We start from the raw sequence: 20495 nt of genomic DNA, 5'->3' as shown, positions 1-20495 counted from the left end.
CAGCGGCCCCGCTCGGCAACGCAACGCAACGCAACGCAACGGCCGTGAGGCGGCCGAGCCGTGGTTGAAAGCCGCAGCTCCCCCCCCGCAAGGGTTTCGCCCCCCGGGCCTCGTCCCGCACACAGGCAGCCGGCAAGGCGTTTGTCTGGACGCTCGTTTTAATGCGCAGCCGTCGGTGCCCCCCGTTACAGCTTCGCCAGGGAAATCTTTGAGACCGACCAGGTGGCTCGTTACGAGTCTAAAAAATGTATTTTAAGTAGGCGTTACTGTGCGCTTCTCTTTAAATAGGTATCCAAAAAAAAAAAAAAAAAAAAAAAGGTTTAATCCATTTTACAAAGCAAACCACAGGTGAGTATACAAATATAACTCTAGCCAGCGGCGGCAGCAGTCTCTAAGTGGTTAGGGGAAGTACCCCAGGTGAAGACCACCCTTCCACAGCCTCGGTGCCTGCTTCTGCCTCGCACGCTGACAACGTCCAGACAGACGGACAAGGCGTGAGCTTGGTCTGCTGCCGTCCCCGCTCCGCTCTGGCAGTGGTCTGTGCCCCCAGCAGGTACTCACGTCCAGTCACAGCATCAAAAACCACTTAAAGTCTTGCAGCCACAGGCTTCTGTACAGGTATCCTGGCATCTGACAAAAAGAAGAAGAAAAAAAAAAAATCACTTACTTGCAAGTGCTCTATTAAATTACCTTTTGGTTTATATGAGGAACTATTAGGAAAAAACACTAGGTCTAACATATCTTCGTTGTCCAAACTCACACAATCACAGAATCACCTAGGTTGGAAGAGACCTCCGAGGTCACTGAGTCCAACCTCTGACCTAACACTAACCAGTCCTCCACTAAACCATATCCCTAAGCTCTACATCTAAACGTCTTTTAAAGACACCCAGGGATGGTGACTCCACCACTTCCCTGGGCAGCCCCTTCCAATGCCTCACAACCAAACTCCTTTGTAACTTCAGAAGTTCTCTTCAAATGAACTAGAGACCGCTCAAGACACTCACCAAACACATCCAGGATTTTATTAACAGCCTCTTGATTTACATTGTAAGTGAATCCACTGGACCTACAGTTAAAACAAAACAAAACAAACAAACAAAAAAACCACAAAATTGTTACTTCAATGGATATCTCTTATTTCAGTTATTTCTACACAAATAATCTGAATGAAACATTTTCATAATGTCATCACATTCTTCATCCTACCAGCGTACTTATCAATTTTTAGGTCACAGCAGACTTTTAAACACAAGTGTATTCAAGGATTGTTAGGGTTTATCTTTCCTCTCATTTACACCCCCTGTGTCTGTATTCCCTCATTTTTTTATTGGGGATAACCACAAGAAGAGAACATTTGTTTGTTTGTTTTCAGTGGTACAATTTTCAAGACCGTGTCACTGAAACTGAATCAAACCTTCTGCTGATCTCAAAATCTGTTGCACTTGATTTATTCCATTTACTTGAAAGGGGAATTCAGCTACAGACATTTAGTTAGCATAATGACATAGCAGGGGGACATACAACAACAGCACTTTGTGCGCTTTCCAAGAGCAATACAAACCTTAACCAATTCATTTCCTCGACAGACAAATAAGAAAAAAAAAATTAGGTCATCAGCTGCCAACACTGTTCTATAAAACAGTCAAGACAATGTGGGGACTTGTAGCAGGGTCTTCTATGGTTATAATTTTAAATATAAGAAGTACCACCTCAACACAAATTAATCTGATAACATGAAGTATACGTAACCATGTTTCTGTATAAGCATAGATGTAGCTGTTGTTTAATATTAGTCTGGGGAACAGTGTTAAGTAACTTTAATGTCTAAGCTTTCATTGGAGTTGATTTGAGATTTCAGTGCCAAAACACAAAAAAGTATTAGTATTCCTGATTATTGCTTACATTGCCTGATGAGGCTTACTGTAACACACAGAATAAGCAGGGCTTTTCTATTTGCTTATCAAAGCCCTGGTAAAGATTTTGAAAACCAAAAGGTTTAGAAAAGGGAGTCAGAAGAAGCCCAGTAGTGAGTTATTGAATTCTGTTGCTGGGTCCCGCGGGACTGTTTTCACTCTGAGGGGTTCCACTCTGCTTCCACAATGCGAACAGAAAGCAACTACCTGGGTCTTCACCACAACTCAGGTAAATCCAAATCAACCTTCAGTTGACTGATGCTCAGGTGATCAGGTGTGTGCTGTACTGCTTAATGCTAATAGATCAGTCATTAAGAATTTCCAGTAAAACCCCACGTTGTCTTTTATATAACAAAAAGCCAACGTTGCTTACATTTTCTTCTTCTTTACTGCACCCATTTGCACAAGAGCTGCTAAGGCGTTTTTCTGCATGTCAGAAGACAGCGCTTCATAACACTGTGTATTCCCTACAGAAAGCAGAAAAAAAACGAAAGTTTTACCACTGTTCATTAACAGATTAAGCTCCTAAAATCATGTTGCATGACAGCTGTACGCACCCTTTTCAAGAAGCTGAAAAACAAAGTTGCGGACTCCAGGTACAAATTGCTTCTCCGTAAAGGCTTCTCTTGTTTCCTTTGATAGGTATCTGAAAATTAACTAACATTACAAGAAAATAAACATCAGCACTTCTTTCCTTGTGATTATCAATTTGTTATTAGTTACAAAGATGTCCCCAAAAGGAAGTAACGTTATTACACTTTGAAAAGATAGGGGAGGAAATCAAAAGGTATCATTAAATAGCACACCTGAAAAATTTATTACTGTTTAGCGTGCATGAGAATCTTAATATTAAAAGACTCAGCATACATTACTGAAATGGTTACCTTAGACATCAATTTAACATTTCTGTTCTTGCAATCAAACCCAGTATAATTCTATTAAAGCACTATCTGTTTTTACAGATCGGAATAAAATCAGGCAAATCAGTACAGACCAGCCTAAGTCACACACCAGATCATTAACGGTTCCCTCATCTACTAGGTTCAAACATCTACATTCCCACCAATGTTATGCTGACATAGAGATTTTAGCCTCCTATTTTTGTGCAGGTTATATATTACAGGATTGTAAGTGTTTAGCCATATTAAAACCTTTGGGGGAAAAAAAACACAACAAACACACACACACAATCCTACCAGATATGGGACACAAAATGAATTAAGCAAGATTTCCTCTATGAAAGAGCAAGGGAGCCTGCCAGCAGCATACTCCCTGTGCAGCTTGTATACCCGCAATAGCTCGTCACGTTACAAAGCAGCTTACTGCTTTAGTCATTCTGAGAAGTCTGAGCCAAAAGTTGAAATCAGGTTCCTGGAGGGAAGGTGATGTTAAGATACCTGTTACTGCTATTTCTCAACTCTTCCATTCTCCAGCCATGGAAACAGTCGCTCCTTGTACTGCAGAACTATCACTACTCTACTACTTTTCGTATAAAACACAGGATAAAAAAGATAATTTTTGGAAAACAGCCTACCTGATAACCTTCCACGAAAGGTCTGAACATAGCTGACAAGAAAGATACTATAACACTTCCTTTGTCAGTAAGGTAGATTTCCTGTTGAGTTGTTTGAATCGCATCACATTTTGTGAGTAGAAAACATCCTTCCTCAAAATCCTGGGAGAGAGAACCGCAACTGAAATGTTAACATCTACAGCAAGTGCAGAGACTTTTTCCCACAAAATCAACCAACCAAACACAAAAAAATAAATCAAAACAAAACCACAACAAAAAACACACAACATGACACTTCTTCCATTTCTCACTTTGGTTCTCTGGAAGCATGAACCAAAATTTTCCTATATACCAGAAACACCCTTCTAAAAAGGCAGTGGGAACACAATCTTAGAGCAAATCTGGAAGTACAACAAGCCTAGGACCTTAGAAAGAGGCTGTGGTTGCTATTGTAACAGCCAGCTTGTATTCCCTTGGATTCTGTCGGAATACAGACAAGTTGTCTATTTTAAGGATTTTTTGTTTGTTTGTTTTGTTTGTTTGGTGATGGTGGTGGATTTTTTTAATTTTTAATTTAATTTTATTTATTATTTTTTTTTAAGTCAGGGCTTTCTTTTATCTCATGCACACTGTTAGCAATAAACGATAACGCAGTTCACTGACCTGCTGTCTACAAAAAAAGGGCAACACAATGGCCAAAAGATACAGACTGTGGAAATGTCAGTGACAAAATTATTTTCCTTCCGTTACCAGAGGAAAAGAAGGGGGAGGGAGTGGACATGATAGACACGTGGATGACCCGAGGGGTGTCTTGCTGAGATTTTAATATAGTCATGCATCCTGAATATTCTTACGTAAATTACCTTCTTTTTTTTTTTTTTTTAAATGCAGGAAAGATCACAATTAAATATCGCTATTAGATATTTGGCCTTAACATTTAACAAAAATCACATTTAAGCTGTTTTAAACCCAAATAAAAACTGCACCTGGACTTACAGTTTGTATTGGGTATGACGTCAAACCAGTTTTTACTAATAAATTTGTGCTCACCTGCTTTTCAAGCTGGCTGGACCAGAGCCAGGTCCAACCCTGCAGGACGTGTACAAACTGACACAGCGTGTCCTGCAGGGATCAAAGTACTGCCTGCAGTTTTCACATCTTTTCTGTGTCCAGCTGTTTTCGGAGAGCGTGCAGACACACTGAGTGCTGTAACAAGGCAGCACGCACGAACAATACCGGCTTTGTCTCAGTAATGCTGATATGGGAAGGCGGGTGGAATGAGGGGAAGCTGCTTTCAGGCAAATACAATGCAACTCAAGCTTCCCTAAGACTCTGCTAGGGACACCGTTGTGCAATTAGTAAGGCTTTCACTTCAAAAACCTTCACAGGCTGTACCTTCCTAGCTCTGTAAGATTTCATCTGCAGAGGTTTAAACCAGGCTTTACTCTAAGTACTTCCTTCTTAGTGCTCATAGTGTAATATCGGAATCTACACGAGACACTGCCAGTAATAAAAATCTAAAAGGGCTCAAAGCCATTAACACTATATACTAGAAAAAAGTGTACATATGCACCGTAATATTCAGATTTCAAGGTGTAAGAGGAACACCAGCTGCTGTATAAATGCTGCAGAGGTAGATACAGCACTGGAGGAGAGGTGGTAGGGAGATGTGCTCTAACACACACAGCTCTGGGTGTTGGCACAGCGCTGCGGCAGCCCCAGCAGCACAGACCACACGTATCGCGCTACACAAAGCAGCCGATCACAGCTGCACTAGAAGGACTATAATCAAGCAGAAGACAATAAGGACTTAAATTTAGAACTGCATACTCTATTTGTCAAGGATAACAAGGACATACAATGGTTGATCAGTAATTAGTATAGGACCCATAGCTTAACTTTCTGAAAGAGCAGCAGTGCCCCCTCTGCTACACAGCCTGCAAGAGCTTTAAGGAAAAATGACCCTGCTATAACCTCAATGAAAACTCCTCTTTTGCTTCTGTGCTGACAGAACATACCCACTCTGTGAAAGAGTCCAATTAGACAATTAGACCTACATTAACACTTTCTTCATAGCCTAAAGTCTCTTTCATAACCGCAAAGGAACAGGACAGTATTTACACTTCATTATAAAGAAAAAAAAAAAGACTGCTCTACTAATTTTTATATTCATTCTAGAAGATTGGTAGTTTTTTATAAAAAAGCCAAACTTCTGCTACAGCTCACTTCAATAGTTCAGGAAGTTTCAGTTTTTTGTTTTTTTTTGTTTGTTTGTTTTTTTTTTTTTTAAAAAACACAGTGGAGGAATTAAAAAAAAGACTGCATATGCAACCTTGTGGATTCACACAATGTTTTGCAACTAACCTAATGACTACCTCCACTCTGACCCTCTTTTAAGTTCTCCCTCCCACTTACCGATTAAGCTGATATCTCTGTAGGTATTTATCACAAGGCATGTGTTAAACAGAGCCCCAAAATCAGATGCTATTTTAACTGGCTGTGCTATGGACAATCAGTATTTTTGTATAAAGGATGTTTTTACCTTCAATGAAATACCAGGAAAGAAGATGAACTCATCAGAGAACACATCTCTCAAGATGCTGAAGCAGCTGTAGACTTCCTCTGAAAAAAATATTGTACAGTGTTGTTTTAAAAAACATAATTTAAAAGGATGCCATTGAAAAGCCATTAACTCCTTATTTCAGAGAAAATATTTACTCTCTATTATTATTCCTGAGAGAGAATATCTACCTCAAATAAAATTTGAACTTGACATTAAAACCATGAGTACATATACAACAGAAATCACCACAGTAAAACAGGAAGTAGTCAAAGTACTCGGTTCAGATTTTACCAAAGGCAAAAACAGGGGACTGTAGCTTCTAAGAACATACATTAAATACCATACTGTCAGATGCTGCACAAAACCAAGGTATATATTTTGAAGTTTTACTTAACGATCCAAGTATTGGAAAGCACTGAAACACTTCAGGAGCAGCACTGGGAAGAGAACAAAGGCTGAGAACTGGCTGCACTGTGTGTGAATGTGAACTGAGTGTAGTATGTAACCTAAAAAGCAGGTCTGCTAAATGCCAACAAAACAATGAACGGTTGTAGTTTATTTTACACTGCCATGAAAGGGAGCCTCACAACAAAGACAGGAGACACTGCCTAGCATGCTTTTATTTAATAGCTGAAATACAAGAGGTGATTTTTGCCACTTTCGGGGCCATTTCACCCTCTGGCAGTTTCATAATGTATACCACAAGGGAAGCAACCTAAGCACTCCCAAATATGTTCTTCTAAACTCAACTACTTCTGGACTGTAGAACAGTGTAAATAAGAACTGGAATCACCCCGTGCCTGCTGTCTCACCAGAATATGCCTTGATACTTCAAAAGTATCAAGGGGTAAACAAAAATGGAAAAAAAAAAAAAAAAAAAGTCCCCTCCCAACACACCCAATTTATGCCACAGGACCTTATTTAAAGTCCTGGAACAAAACTGTTAAGTAGTTCCCACTATCAATCACAGGAATCTCCTGCTCCTCTCACTGAGGACATGACAGGGAGCAAAGCTTGACATGACAGTGGGCTCCCCGAGTTACCCAAACGTACCTTTCCTGAAGCTGCGTGTCATTTGCAAGGCGAGTGCCACCAGAGAGGGACGCACAAAGACATTCAGCAACTGGTTTCTGTAGTTACCACACATGAGGATGGCCAGAGCTCGCTTGAAGACAATTTCCCCTACAGCTCCATCTTCCTCTCCTGTGTCATTAAGGACCACGTGGCCGTTGACGAGGCGAGCAATGTTGGAATGCAGGGCGAGGGCAGACGTAACTGCTTTTTTGGCACAAAGATTATCTAGCAAGAAAACGCAAGAGTCAGGAAGATGCAAAAGAGAATACGTCTCTGTTGACACTGTCTGAAGTATGCTAGTATTTCATCAAGATTTGTTTTTAGGACCAATTACTGCATCAAACATTCAGTTAGAAAAATGTAGACAATGCCTGGGCTGAGAACAACAGAGAGAACAAATTTCAGACACTTCTGTCAAATTCTTCCACTTGCTAACAGTAACAAGTAATTTCTTTGTCTCTGGAATAAAGATTCTGTGCCTCCAAATAAAAGAGGCTAGAACTATTTGATGGAAACAGTCATAATTAAGGAAACACTTTGGCTTAGGAATTCCTGACACTGTAATCTTTGAATCAGATGCACAAGTCTTTAAAATGTTTTTCTTCAACTCTCAAAAACAAGGAATCCCTCATCATAATTAAGTTTAAAAAAATCCTAACTGAGGGGTCATTGCATAATGTACCTGCTCAAAAAGAAAACAGCTTGCACTTAAACCCAAGTATACTTTTGTTACATTAAAATCCTTTTAAAAACTCTAAAGCAAGGAACTGGGTGGGTTTAGGGTTTGTTATTTTTTATATTTTTTTATATTAGTCCTTCAAAGAACTTTAAGCAGATAAAGAACAGCACCTCAAGTCTTAAAATACAGTCATCTTTTTAGAATATCATAGGCTTTAAGCCCTACCAAAATTCCCTACATTGTGAACCACTAAGCAAGCAAGGAAAGAAGCAACAAAAACTTAACTGAACATGAAAATACCATTTACATGACCAGAGCAACACAAGCATATCAAATCAATCCAGACTTCGACTGGAAAACAAAAACATATTTTCCCCTTACACTAGCTTTCACGTAGAACCTCCTTGCATCTTATTTGCTCCTTCAGCCTACTGTATTCCAGCTTTGGCAATGTTTTCACAAGTTTCTCAGTGTAATAATAACTGAGAGAGGGCCATTTTTCAGTTCCTGTTTTTAATATAAAATTTCTATAACCTAAGCCAATGTTCTGCCTGTAACCACCAACCAGCATGGGAGCAGAAGAAACAGCACAGACAGGATGCATGTAGCTGCTGACATGGTGACATCTCCAAACTAACCTTTAAAATTGTTTATTCTTTCAAATTATTGACAATTCAAACCAAACGAACAAACAACTCTGTTTCTATGCAAATGACACCTAGTGCAAGGCCAACACACTCAAACAAAATCTTTTCCTCCATCTCAATACCTTGCCTATATTCCGTTCTCTGCAACTAAAGCAAAAGTTTATTCATTTTTGCTATGAAAACAAAATAAATAAGCAAACCCAAATGCAGTATATTCTTCAGTTTACTAAGCAGTAAGATTCTAAATGATATTAAACACCACCATGACATTTTTCCTTTCACATTCTGGCAGGAGCAGACTGCGTCCACATTTACTACGGTGAAGATACCTGAAAGGAGAAGTGATATTTTTCCAGAAATGAGAGCTCTGTTATAACTGTGGCCTGCTCATATTTCTCTGTTGCAATACTGAGAGTGATCCTTGATTACACACAAGTACAAAAGCAAAGATCCATAGTTTAAATATACCTGCAGTGAGAAGGTTTTTGCACCACACACTATTTTTCTTTGCCAGCTTATCCACTTATGTCCTGAGGCTCCAAAACAAATTACCTGTGTCAGCTTGGCTCAAAGAGAGATGCTTAAAACAAGTGTTCAGAAGAGGAAGAAGAATCAACCTTCTCACAAATATATATATATATATATATATATTTATGTATGTGTGTGTATAATATAAAAACATAGAAGCCACTACCTCAAAAGTCATCACTGCATCCCCAAAAGGATGAAGTCAAATTTAAAAATAAATAATCAGATTATAGCTTTGGTTTTATTTATTTCACACATTTGTTTAGGCTAGTTCTTTACCACAGTACCAACTCACAGCCAATATCAAGCAATAAATGTAGCATTTTACTGAGGTACTGTTGCAGACTTGGTAATTAATTGCCTAGGACTTAAGACCACCTTCAGAAAGACGTTATAAAACAGTCTATAATTTCTCGCTCATTACACGCTTCAGGAAATAACTGTTTTTCAGAGTAGCATCTTCTATAGACCCTAGGGCAAAACCCTTTCTATGTTAGCATCATTTTTGGCATATCCTGAAATCCATTTATGACTCAGCACCCATGAAAACAAATCTGTAACATTGTCACTATACACTGCTTCCACATAAAAATAATGTATCCTTCATAAACAAACAAACAAACAAAAAAAGAAACAGAAATAACACATTCTGTGCATACCAGGCCATTCAATGAAACCTCCAAAAGTCTGTGTTAAGCCTTTCAGCCACAGCGTCTTTTCTATTAGAAGTTCAAAATCCATAGCTGGCAAATTCTGGAGCAGGACGGCAGCAACTAGCACCCATGGGCTCAAAACCATGTTTTCGATTTGCAGGAGCTCCATTTTATACGCCACATCACTGACAAATTCTTGGATATCCTCAGAAGGCTTCTGTGGAAGATGTCTGAAAAGAACCATGCAGTTCAAGGTTAAAAAGCTCCAAAATAGGGAAGAGTATGATTTATATTACAGATTTCCTCTGTATTGCTCCAAGATCCATAACTACTTTCCAGCACCTAACATCTGGAGGGTAATTCTACCTATGCACTATGTAGTACAGAGAAAACAATCAGTAGATTCACAAAAATATTTGAAACAGAACTCTGTATTGATGCTATACACTTGCTATCCTGAAAAACATTCAAAAGCATTATAATTTTATATAACAAATTGCAAATCCACCCAATTCTAGCCATAGCTGAAGCTTCTTGGTACACAATCACAAAACTGTTTGTAGTAATAAAACAAGAAGGGAAAGAAAGTAGATTTTTAAAGTAACAAAACCACTGCATTCTCAGAAAATAAAGTTTTGCCAGACTCATACACCATCATGAATTTTTAAAATGGCACCTTCTCAACCGAGAACAGAGCAATGGAAGTAACAACCTATTTCAGAAACAGCCAGTCACAAACATGATAGCTATGAGTGCAGACAAAACATCTTCAGTAGTCAAATGGAGGGCAGAGGAGAGAAATTGAAACCAAAGTTAAAAAAAAAAAAAAAAGAAAACCAAAAAACTTCTTAATTATTTTTACATTGGTGAGGACTACATGTAAACAAATGTTTTTCCTGTGCATAAGTCATGGAAAGATCTGGTACCTGGGAACCAAGTTATACGGGCAGAGATTGATTCTCCCAGAAGCCAACGTTCTAAGTGACACCGGCTGGCCAACGTAGATGTGTATGGTACCAAAATTGTCGCTGAGGATCCTTCTGGCCTTTAACAACCCCTAAAAAAATGGGAAGAGCAGAAATAAAATTTTAGTGCTGCGGGGTGTGTATGCTGCAGGGTGTGTATGCACCTATATTCTGTTCTTAAGGAATTTACACACAGATGTAGATTCTTTGGGCTTTGGGACTCCTAGGAGTTCATATGCATAGAGAGATTCTTCTAATATCCTCTCGTAGCTGATGCTGATGGGAACAAGGTACGTGTCAAAGACTTCACGTTTAAAAAATGGTTCCATCACAATACTGAGAAGACCTGCAAAGTGGATTAAAAAAAAAAAAAGTGAAACACTTGTCTTCAAGTGAAAAGCAGCTGCAAGATATCTTTTTCAAAGTTAAGTAAGTTTTAGAAACTGTAAATAGGTGAATGTTATGTTTGTTCTCTCTTCACTAAGCAAAAGCAGAAGACATTGTCCAAGCTTTAGAACAGAAGGTAAATTTAAGCAATGCATTTGGACAGCTGTTTGTGCTCTTTTCAATAGCACTTCTTTGCACTCGCTCATCATCATCTTTCTAAAGATTCCCCTTGTCTTTTAGAAACAGCTCAAAATACTTCTGTGCAGGTACGGGGTAGCCTATTTTCCAGAAAGAAAATAGGGAAGAGTTATGCAATTAGTTACACAATGGGAGAGAAAGAAACAGAGTGCAAGAGGCATGTATTGCTGCCCTTCTTTATTTGGCCTTGGAAATCAAACTATAGTGTTTTTTTCCACTATGACAGACTTTGCCAATTTCCTACCACTTCAACATCCCTTCCTAGCTGAGCAACTTTAGAATAACATAACCACTACGGAAAACATTAATCATAAAAAGTTCCAAGTGTCCGACAAACCCACCAAACTTTGGAGTCAGAGTCTTGGCAGTGCGGCTTCTTGTCCCTTCAAGAAAAAACTCAATTGGGGCATAACCATTCTACAAAAGTAAAACAAACAAAAAAGCTTGTCAGAAACATAAAAACATTTCATCTTTACCGCTCACAAATAATTTTAAGTACTTAAAAAGTAAGCAGTTTTTTTTTTTTTAATGGAAGCCATGCATCTCTAACTTCAGTCATTTTGAAGCTTATATTCATCTATTGTATTTGCCACAACATACAGTTAAATTAATAAAAATATTTTGTCTGTTATGAGATATGGACACATGAGCCAAGGAAACTGAAGCTCAGCAATTTGTTTATCACCCACTGATGAACTGCAGGAAGAGACTGCAAACATGCTCTTCACACATGAATTCTGAGGTAAAATCCATTTCCTCAGACCACGATGAAGACTTTCAATATCCTGCTCACATCATGCACGTTTAACATGAATCACTGCAATACAGTATTTCTTAAGCATACACTTTGAGAGTTCAGTAATTTACTTACCCTTAACATAGTTTTTACGTATTCAGCAAAAACTGCCCAATAGAGCCTGTTCCCACCGAAGGAACGCCGCATAAAAAAGGCACCTGCCCTTCGCAGCAGCTCACCAACTATTTTCATTCCTAGGAAATCTGAAAAACAATCCAACAAAAAACAAAACCACAAACGCAAAACTTATTGATTAATATCTTTCAGCAGAAACAAACAATTTATGTAATAAAGTGATTCAATTACCAGGATAAAGGAGATCTCTTTCAAGGATTCTGTTGTAAGTACTCGGAAGACGTGATTGTCATGTTATAAGATGCTTTCAATGTTTTATATTTTATTTTTGGAAAGAGCATTCACTTAGAGCAATTTGTTTCAATAATTTAGATGCCCAGATTTCAGTCATAATGAAGACTATGTATTTTTTTTTTTTTTCAAGTACATTGTCTCACTCATCTGCAGTTACCATTGAACATATCCCGGAAGACACAGAAATTAACCCTGGAAATTAACTGACCAATTATATTACATTATACCATTTGAGAGCCTGACTCATCAATTTAGGAATGGTAGACTAAATCAGCTAAATTTTTTGGTAATTTCCTAGTTTCAAGCAATCATAACCAGTGTTTAACTTGCCAAAACTCAGAAACATTTAAATTTATTCATGAGACATTTAAAATGAGCCTACACAGCAGCCAGCTATTTGCTGCTTCAGCCTTCTTGCTACCTCAATCAATGAAAGATTTGAGGATGGAGATTCACTCACTGTATAAAATAGATAAAAGGAAACTGGCTGCAGGACCCTGGGTGGCAATAGCAGCAAATCCCCACAGATCTAGGTGTATGCTACCTGAAACCAAACAACAACTAACAAAGCAGAGGCACTTACTCCTCAATCAGGAGACCCACAACAAGTAGCACCTTGAGTTAGTTCTTGTATCACATCTTGTTAACCTCTAACAACACATTGTAGTTATGTGTACAATCAGACAACTGTATTTTCACTTATGGAACTTAAAATAACACACACATGCAACATCTTTTTTGTACTAGTATCTGTAGATACTGCTCTGAGGCTTAAAGTGGGTCTAATCCAAAAGTTAACAAAGCACCACACCGATATCTGTGTTGGCATGTGAGCAGCTTCAGAATAATATGTGACAGGTAAGTAGCTGTAGCACCTTGATAAAGGCAGCTATGAGACATCAAATTCTGAATTCACCAGAAGCTAACCTGCATCACACAGAAGGCAGGATACCCCTACTTCACATATCAGCAGCATCTTGTCTTCCCTATTCTCCCAGCTCCCCCTGATTTTTTACTGGTATTCTCAATCTCCCAACTGGAAAAAACAGTAAAGATCTAGCCTGCACACTTGAAAGATTCCCATCTGATCCAATCTGTATTACAGTATCAGAAGAAGATTAGGTGAAATTGTTCCAAAAATGGCATAAATCACCCCTGCCCCCATTCTTTTTAATGGGAGGAAAGGTAAGCATAATACAGACCTGAAAAAAATACAGACAACTTCTCACCATTACAGGTACTTACTTAAAACAGTTCTAAAAAATCTGTGACACCTTTTGTGTGAGAGGCTCCTCAAAGCTCCTGATATCAAACATCATCTACTGAAAATGGAAAGCGGTTTAGGCTGATGGCAGCATCTTCACATACTTTTCCATCGAAAGCACTGCAACATTTTTTCATCTGACAAAAGTGACATGGGGGGGAGCACCTTATCTGTTTATTCCAAGCTCATTCATTCCCCAGTCTTTAAGAGAGAGAATCTAGCGAACTAGAGCAGAATACTAGGTTCCCAGATCTTTGCTAGCTTGCCTGTGCATGCACAGCACTGCACCAGATCCCAGAATGCCTGCTTAGAAGACTTGGTTGACACTCCAGACTTCGAAGATCAGGCTTCTTGGTTAAATGCTGCCATAGAAACAGGAGTTTCAAAAAGCACATTGACTGAGAAGATACTGTTAGTTTTCAATAACTGCTTCCCACAAATAAAACCAGCTTAATCTGCTTTAGACCTACGTTCAAAATCTTGCCAGTTTGCCCTCTGACAAAGTTCTGTTTCTCAGCCAGCTCTGCTCTCAGCACTTGGCATAATGAAGCTCTGCCAATGCTTTCAAGGGAGTCGGTCACACCACCAGCCAGCACAAGGCGATTGGCACTTCGTATCTGGCTACTATGACTGTGCTTAGAACCGTATCAGGTATTGCAAAACCTTCTGTGTACACAGGAGCTCATGGCCAAGTTTTTGCTTGTTTCTGGGCGAGGACAGTAATACAGAAGAGTCTGCTTCAAACACCTCTCTTTGCCCAGCTTTGGGTCTGCAGGTGAGGTGCTTCTGGCTGAACTTGCTATGAAAAAATTCACTTTTGATGGCACTCAGCACAGAGGAGAGGCACGTACACTGCAAACATCTAACTCAAGGGGTTTTTAACAAAATGTATTTGAAACAGAAATTAAACACAAGTATTTATAGCAGCAAATACCAGACCAGTTGCTATCAGTACTCTGAATCCTGAAAACACCGTTCAAACAACATACTTGCCTATTCCTGCAGCAATGACAGGCAAAGCCAAGTCGTACGTGTACAGCAAGTAAGACAGCATCAAAAAGTCTACGTAGCTTCGGTGACTGGGCAGCAGTACAACTGGGTGCTCCTGAATGGCATGCTGCAGCTGAAAAAGAAAACCAGAACAAACAATATTGCTCCAATATTTGCGGAACAACTGTTGAAATTTGCAAATACAGATCTTCACGTGGCTTCAGACAAACAAAAGCTGATTTGTTGATGAGGGTGGTTTCTCTATCCACATACTTTATATCTTTTTCAGCATGGAGTCGAAGGAAATTTGGAGCAGTAGCTACCAGAATAGCAACCTGTGATTTGGAGGCACCACAAGACTCAAAAGGCAGGGCCACCTCATTACATGATAGCACAATCCAAATCCCTTTTGATGGGAACGGGAAACCCAGTAGGGCTTGTAAGGGTTGACATTGTTAAGTCTTGCAGGGCACGGACTGTACCCTCCTCCAGAGGGGTGACAACCTGCAATGAGACAGGGCACAACAAATCCCCACCGGACTGGGGCAAACTTCAGGCATCTCCTGCCTCAGAGGTACACAGTGTTTCGTGGATCTTAGCTGTATGAAGGTTTGGCAGAACAGCCAACCCACTCAGCCACATAGAATTAAGCAATAAAAAACTTTAACTTTTTCTTTTTATATTCTTGGCCACTTACCATTCTTTCCCTCCAGAAACAGTTCCAGCATTTCTATTTATCTACTGCCCAGGTAGCTATTGTCATGTTCCAACCCACATGGAAATTGCTTCAGGAATGTACTATATTAATTGCCATTTTAAATGGCAAATCAAACTAAAAGAAAAGAGGTCAAAGTATTCTCGAAACAAAACTGTTGAATAAGGGTTTCTCATCTTACATCTCATAAATCACTTGACCAAAATTAGTCATACAGAGAACTTTTTTTAAAAAAAATTAGGAATTCAAATCCCTGAAAAGCTGGCAAAACAATTACAGAAGTGAAAAAAAAGCAACAAGAGAGAGAGGATGACAGTCACCTGTGTCTTCTTTTTGACAACTATTTACCTTTAATGACAACCCTCTGGAAAGAAATGCAAACATAAATAATGTGAACAGTTCACTTCTGCAAGATCACAATTACTCTTATCCTACTAAAAAGTTTTAAACAAATTCCTTCTAAGCATCAAAATACATGGCACAAGCAATATATATATACATATATTTATATTTATATTTAAATCTTACAGATCGTATATTCCTCATTTCCAAATGTATCCCAAATGAAGGCCTGTATAATCTCTGCAAAAGCTGAAAGATGTTTTATGCAAAACATCTTACCACAGGAAACATTTGGAAAAGTGTACAAAAAACGATGCTGACTGTTTGCCTCAAAAACTTACATATCATCTGTCTTTCCCTCCCTTTATTTAGAAAAGCTGCAATAAACGCAAGTGCAGTCTTTTTTGGTGGTGTTTGTTGTTTTTTTTTTTTGTATTTTTTAGTGGAAGTGAAGATGGGAGTCTTTGCCTAAGCAACCAGCATGAAAATATTACAGCTTTTTATTTTTCCTCAGCAGTACTCACTCTCTGCATTCCTTCTTCATTCACACAAACTCTCTGGAAAAGCTGTTTAAATATTTTGCTCAGAGTAAAGGCAAAAAATCTGACAGCTCCTAATTGCATACTGTGACCCATCTCATCCAGGATTTCTGTGGCTTCTTCTTGAATAATATCAGGTGATTCTCCCATCTCTTTTGCTAACTGAAGAGAAAACAAACAAAAGAGCAGTCAGATGTGGTTTCTTTCTCCTTGCCCGTGCACACTGTTCAATGTGCCACAACAATTATGGCAACACTAATGCAATAGCCAGCAAGATTTTATTTTATGGGACAGGACATTCATATGGACATTCTAATCTCACAGCATCTGTTCTTTGTCAACCAGCAAGTAAAAGCCAAGTTAAAGCTGTTCAAAATCCATGGTGAGCTTAGCTGTCAATGGGGGGTGGGTAGTTACATTTCCTCCCCCCTCCGCCCCCAAATACGCCATCTGAATATTTTAGCCTGTAGCATCTTTGGAGCAGGCTCAGTTCTAAGAATATTTCACAGACTATTGGTCTAAAGAAGGCTGTGTGCAATTTTCTTTATCCAGGAAAAATAAACTTATGTTTGCAGAGATATTCAAGTAAATCTCTGAAGTGCATTTGGATTGGATTTTCAGACTTGGCTGAAGAACCTCGGCCCTATCAAGCTTGATTTTCTTTGTAGAGTATTACTGTTGCAATTGCTAGCTGAAATGCATACAAAGCGCTGTCTCTACCAGCTTTGCATATCAATGTTCTTTTTTCTGTTCTTACACACATTCCCTTTTGAAGTTTCTTAAAACGGACTTACATAATGGTCGTCTCTTCTATTTACACAGGAGGAGAGATTTACATTCTCTCCTAAATATATAAATATTTAGTTGAACAGTTTGTTTTTTTGCTGTTATAGAATGAGGAACGTGCCTTTTACAGCACATGAAGTAGGAAGAAAGAGGAAGAGTGACAAAAGAAAATGCTTCCCAAACAGCACAGCTCAGTTTAGAGACCAGAAATACTTTCAGTAATTTCTAGTCCAAAGCTGAGAACTAGATTGCAATAGCAGAACTAACTTCCTTTAACCACATGACACTTGTCTGAAAAATTTCTGTCAAAATATAACTCTCATTTTAGAGAATGTATCAATGACTAATTCATAAATACATCACTAGCCCATAAAATTGCTACATGTCCTCAAAATACAAAAACTACTAAGTAAAATCTTTTTCAATGCTGCTCTGTATCAACGACAGGGGAGGAGAAAAAAAAAAGAAGTCAAGCACATTGGTTAAGTTGGATGTAAAATATCGTATACAGAAAATAAAAACACTACGACACAACAACTTTAGTGGCAACTCTTTGGTAAACCAGTATTTGTTCTTCTTGCCAGAAGAGCGTGCCTCCCTAGTTACTGATTTATCAGAGTGCCTTTCAAACTACAGCTCTGGTGTTTGACGAGAGCAGCAATAACTTTTTTTTTCCCCCATTGCCACACAAAATTTGGCTCTGTTCAATCTACTTCGTCTTCCAGCTCAGTGTTCAGACTCACCTGCTTGATAACATACTGAACTTGCTCTGACTGCAGAACAGCAGTTTTAATAGCATTTGGCTTGCAAGGTGAAAGTCCTTTGTAGATCACAGGAGTGTAACATTTCATTGCATATCTCAAGTCACTGGACAATCGCCTTTCCTCCAAGATATCTTCAAACTCATCCCTTTTCTTTGACGTGAGCTCTTTCTGCTGGGAACATACAAATAAAGAATGAGACACTGTCTCGAGAGATTCAGTGATCTGCTTGCCTACAGCAGTAAAATAATAGTGTGCACAATTTTTGTAATGTGTTTTTTTTTGTTGTTGTTAACCTTTCTATAACATCTCCTTTCCATGCTCTGAGTGCATGAACAAATATTGCCTGCTTAGAACAATGCTGCAATTAGAAACTAAAACCAAAAGAAAGCAAAGACAAAAGAAACTACCGTTTCCCTCCGCAAAGGTCCCCAAATCACCATATGCCACATTACTTAATTCTGTCCAACAGGAAGAGGCTGAGGAAACACCTAAGCTTTAAAACTAAAATGCCTTCCCTCCAGCGTCCTCGTGATTAAGAGGTATTAACTGAAACAGCTTTGATCCCTACTCTTGCAGCTGCATGAATGCAATAACATGCATGACATTATAAAAACACAATCATCAACACCAGAAATAATCCTGCTTTAAGTTGGATGTGGGATCTCGGTGATCGCTGCTGGCTTTCACCAGGCTTGGACATAAGGTACAGAACGCATAGCCAGGTAGGAACAGAACCAAAAAAAACATTACCAGCCACGTGAAGACCAAAAAGTGACATGGTATAAAGAGAGCACAGTCCCTCAGTGACCAGCATCACCAGTAAGCAGGAAAGCTAGCAGTACATGCACAGCTAACTGAGAAATCTCAGTGACAAAACTCTTCTCCTTGAGTCAGTGGGCATCCCCTGTGCTGGAGCGAGATGTCTCCTATTATCTCCTCTCACAGCACAGATCACGTGAATGACCCCTTAGTCTTTAAATCATATTCCTCCACACTTCAGAACAGCAGCAACAGTCATCAGGCAAGCAAGGCTCAGCACAACACAAAGGAAACGGTTATGATTAAGCACATTTATTACTAGAAGATGCTAAGATAAAAATGCTTGCGTCTTCCTCTTCAGCACAACTTGAAGGGCAGCACAGGCACCCCTTCCACTCATTTTGCCTTCTCTCCCCCTATACAACCTGTGCAGAACCAGTCTGAAAGCGAAGGAGAGAACACATTGCTTCACGGGCTGTCAGAGTGACCTTCACTGGCCTCAAGATGAAAGCCTGGCCAGCAAACGCATAGGAGAAATCCAGGAACAGATAAGCAAAATGCCCAGCAGCAGCAGCAGCCAGGTTTTCAGCCTTGGGAGAGGGAGTCAGCTTTCACTGCTGGTTGACCGCAGCCACATCAGCAACATTATCGAGAGCAACTGACATTTAAAGTGAGGACAGAGCAAACATTTCGTTCCTGTCCATTCATCAGCATGAGATACCGTGGAAGTTTAGTATCACAGCTTTCAATCTGTCTTCTCCCATGGTTTTCACCTGGCTGATATTTTGCAAGAGCCGTGCAAGCCACAAAGTGACAAGGAGGCTGGAAATAGTTTGTATTAGTCATCAGTTGCCTTGATACCTTATATCAACCCTCCTGATTAAAAATAAAACAGGAGAAAAAAAAAAAAAAAAAACACTTATGCCTTATAATAGTGAAAAAGATAGCTCAAAATAGCCTCAGCAAATAGTGGTCGGCTCTAAGCACACACCTGCTTAGGTCAGTACGAGACAAGACGTTACCCAGAAAATTTAAGCAACATTTCTTGGGATCACCAAAGTTTAAATCCTACAGCGTGCAACCCCATGTTAAAAACACAAGAAACAACAAAAAAGGAAGCAACCCAGCACTCAGCCCCGGTATCGTCAGCCTCATCAGGAGCCGCTGCGCTGCCACAGCCGTTGCACGACGCGTCCCCGCTGAGCGGGGCTTCACCAAGGCCACAGCCAAAGGCCAAGTCACCTCCCTGCCACTCGTCTCCATTTCACATTTCTGGATTTGACCTGCCGCGGGTTTCTTCCCGCAGCAGTAGTTATTTTCGTGTCCCGGCCTGAGGTAGCTCTGAGCTAATGACGGGAGAAGCGCCTCGCTCCTCTGGTGCCCCACAGCCGAGGCGCTCCCCCGCGTGGGCTCCCCCCCGGCAGCCTCCAGGCGAAGAAGCCAGAGGGGCAGGCGGCTATGGGGGCACCGGCAGTGACAGAAACAAAGCGGTGGGAGCCAGGAACACCCCTGCCTTCCCTATATTTTCCAAAACACTAAAATGGGAGCACTCACGACGCACCCGTGTGGCACCAGGGGACACGGAGATCGGGGATCCCCGCAGACACCAGGACTCTCCCCCTGCCCTCCATCCCCCTCACCCAGAAGGGACGGGAACGCGAAGGAGGCACCCTGTCCCCGCAGCCATCCCCAAATCCCCCCGGGGGGCCGCCACAGCGTTTGGGGAGGGGGCGAGGCGGGCAGCCCCCCGCGGGCAGCCTACCGAGTACATGGGCGTCCCTCGCCGCGCCCGCCCGGGCACCGCCGCCGCCGCCATGGTGCCAGCAGCAGCAGCAGCAGCAGCAGCACCGCGCCTCGCCGCACCCCGCTCGCCCGCCCTACCCCGCCGCTGCGGCTGCGGCCCCCATGGCCCCGCGGAGCCCCGGTCCCGGTCCCTGCCCCGGTCCCGGCCCCGGTCCCGGCCCGGCTGCCCGCAGCGCTGGGGCTGGGGCTGGGGCTGGGGCGGGCGCGGGGGAGGGCGGAGGAGCCGCGCCATGGGCGGCGCCATC

At 40.6% G+C, this 20495-nt stretch overlaps 1 protein-coding gene across 2 annotated transcripts; it reads right to left on the bottom strand.

Annotated features, from left to right (window-relative positions):
• Window positions 1-140: 140 nt before the first annotated feature.
• Window positions 141-20494, bottom strand: GNPAT (glyceronephosphate O-acyltransferase; the record flags this gene model as incomplete). Of its 2 annotated transcripts, none has more annotated exons than XM_084515754.1 (16): window positions 141-630; window positions 1008-1069; window positions 2290-2383; window positions 2474-2573; window positions 3451-3591; window positions 5972-6051; window positions 7046-7291; window positions 9580-9803; window positions 10500-10630; window positions 10733-10884; window positions 11465-11540; window positions 11995-12122; window positions 14546-14675; window positions 16124-16300; window positions 17668-17859; window positions 20210-20494. In XM_084515754.1, 16 exons carry the CDS (start codon window positions 20492-20494, stop codon window positions 587-589), a joined length of 2262 nt encoding a protein of 753 aa, XP_084371880.1. In that variant the 3' UTR covers window positions 141-586. The 2 variants fall into 2 exon arrangements, with proteins under 2 accessions (XP_084371880.1, XP_084371881.1); XM_084515755.1 differs by having other exon boundaries at window positions 17668-17856.
• Between the last annotated feature and the right edge of the window lies 1 nt (window position 20495).

Source organism: Aythya ferina, assembly GCF_964211825.1.
Source record: "Aythya ferina genome assembly, chromosome: 3".
Classification (NCBI taxonomy): Eukaryota; Metazoa; Chordata; class Aves; order Anseriformes; family Anatidae; genus Aythya; species Aythya ferina.
This window is presented reverse-complemented; position numbering and strand designations above follow the sequence as displayed.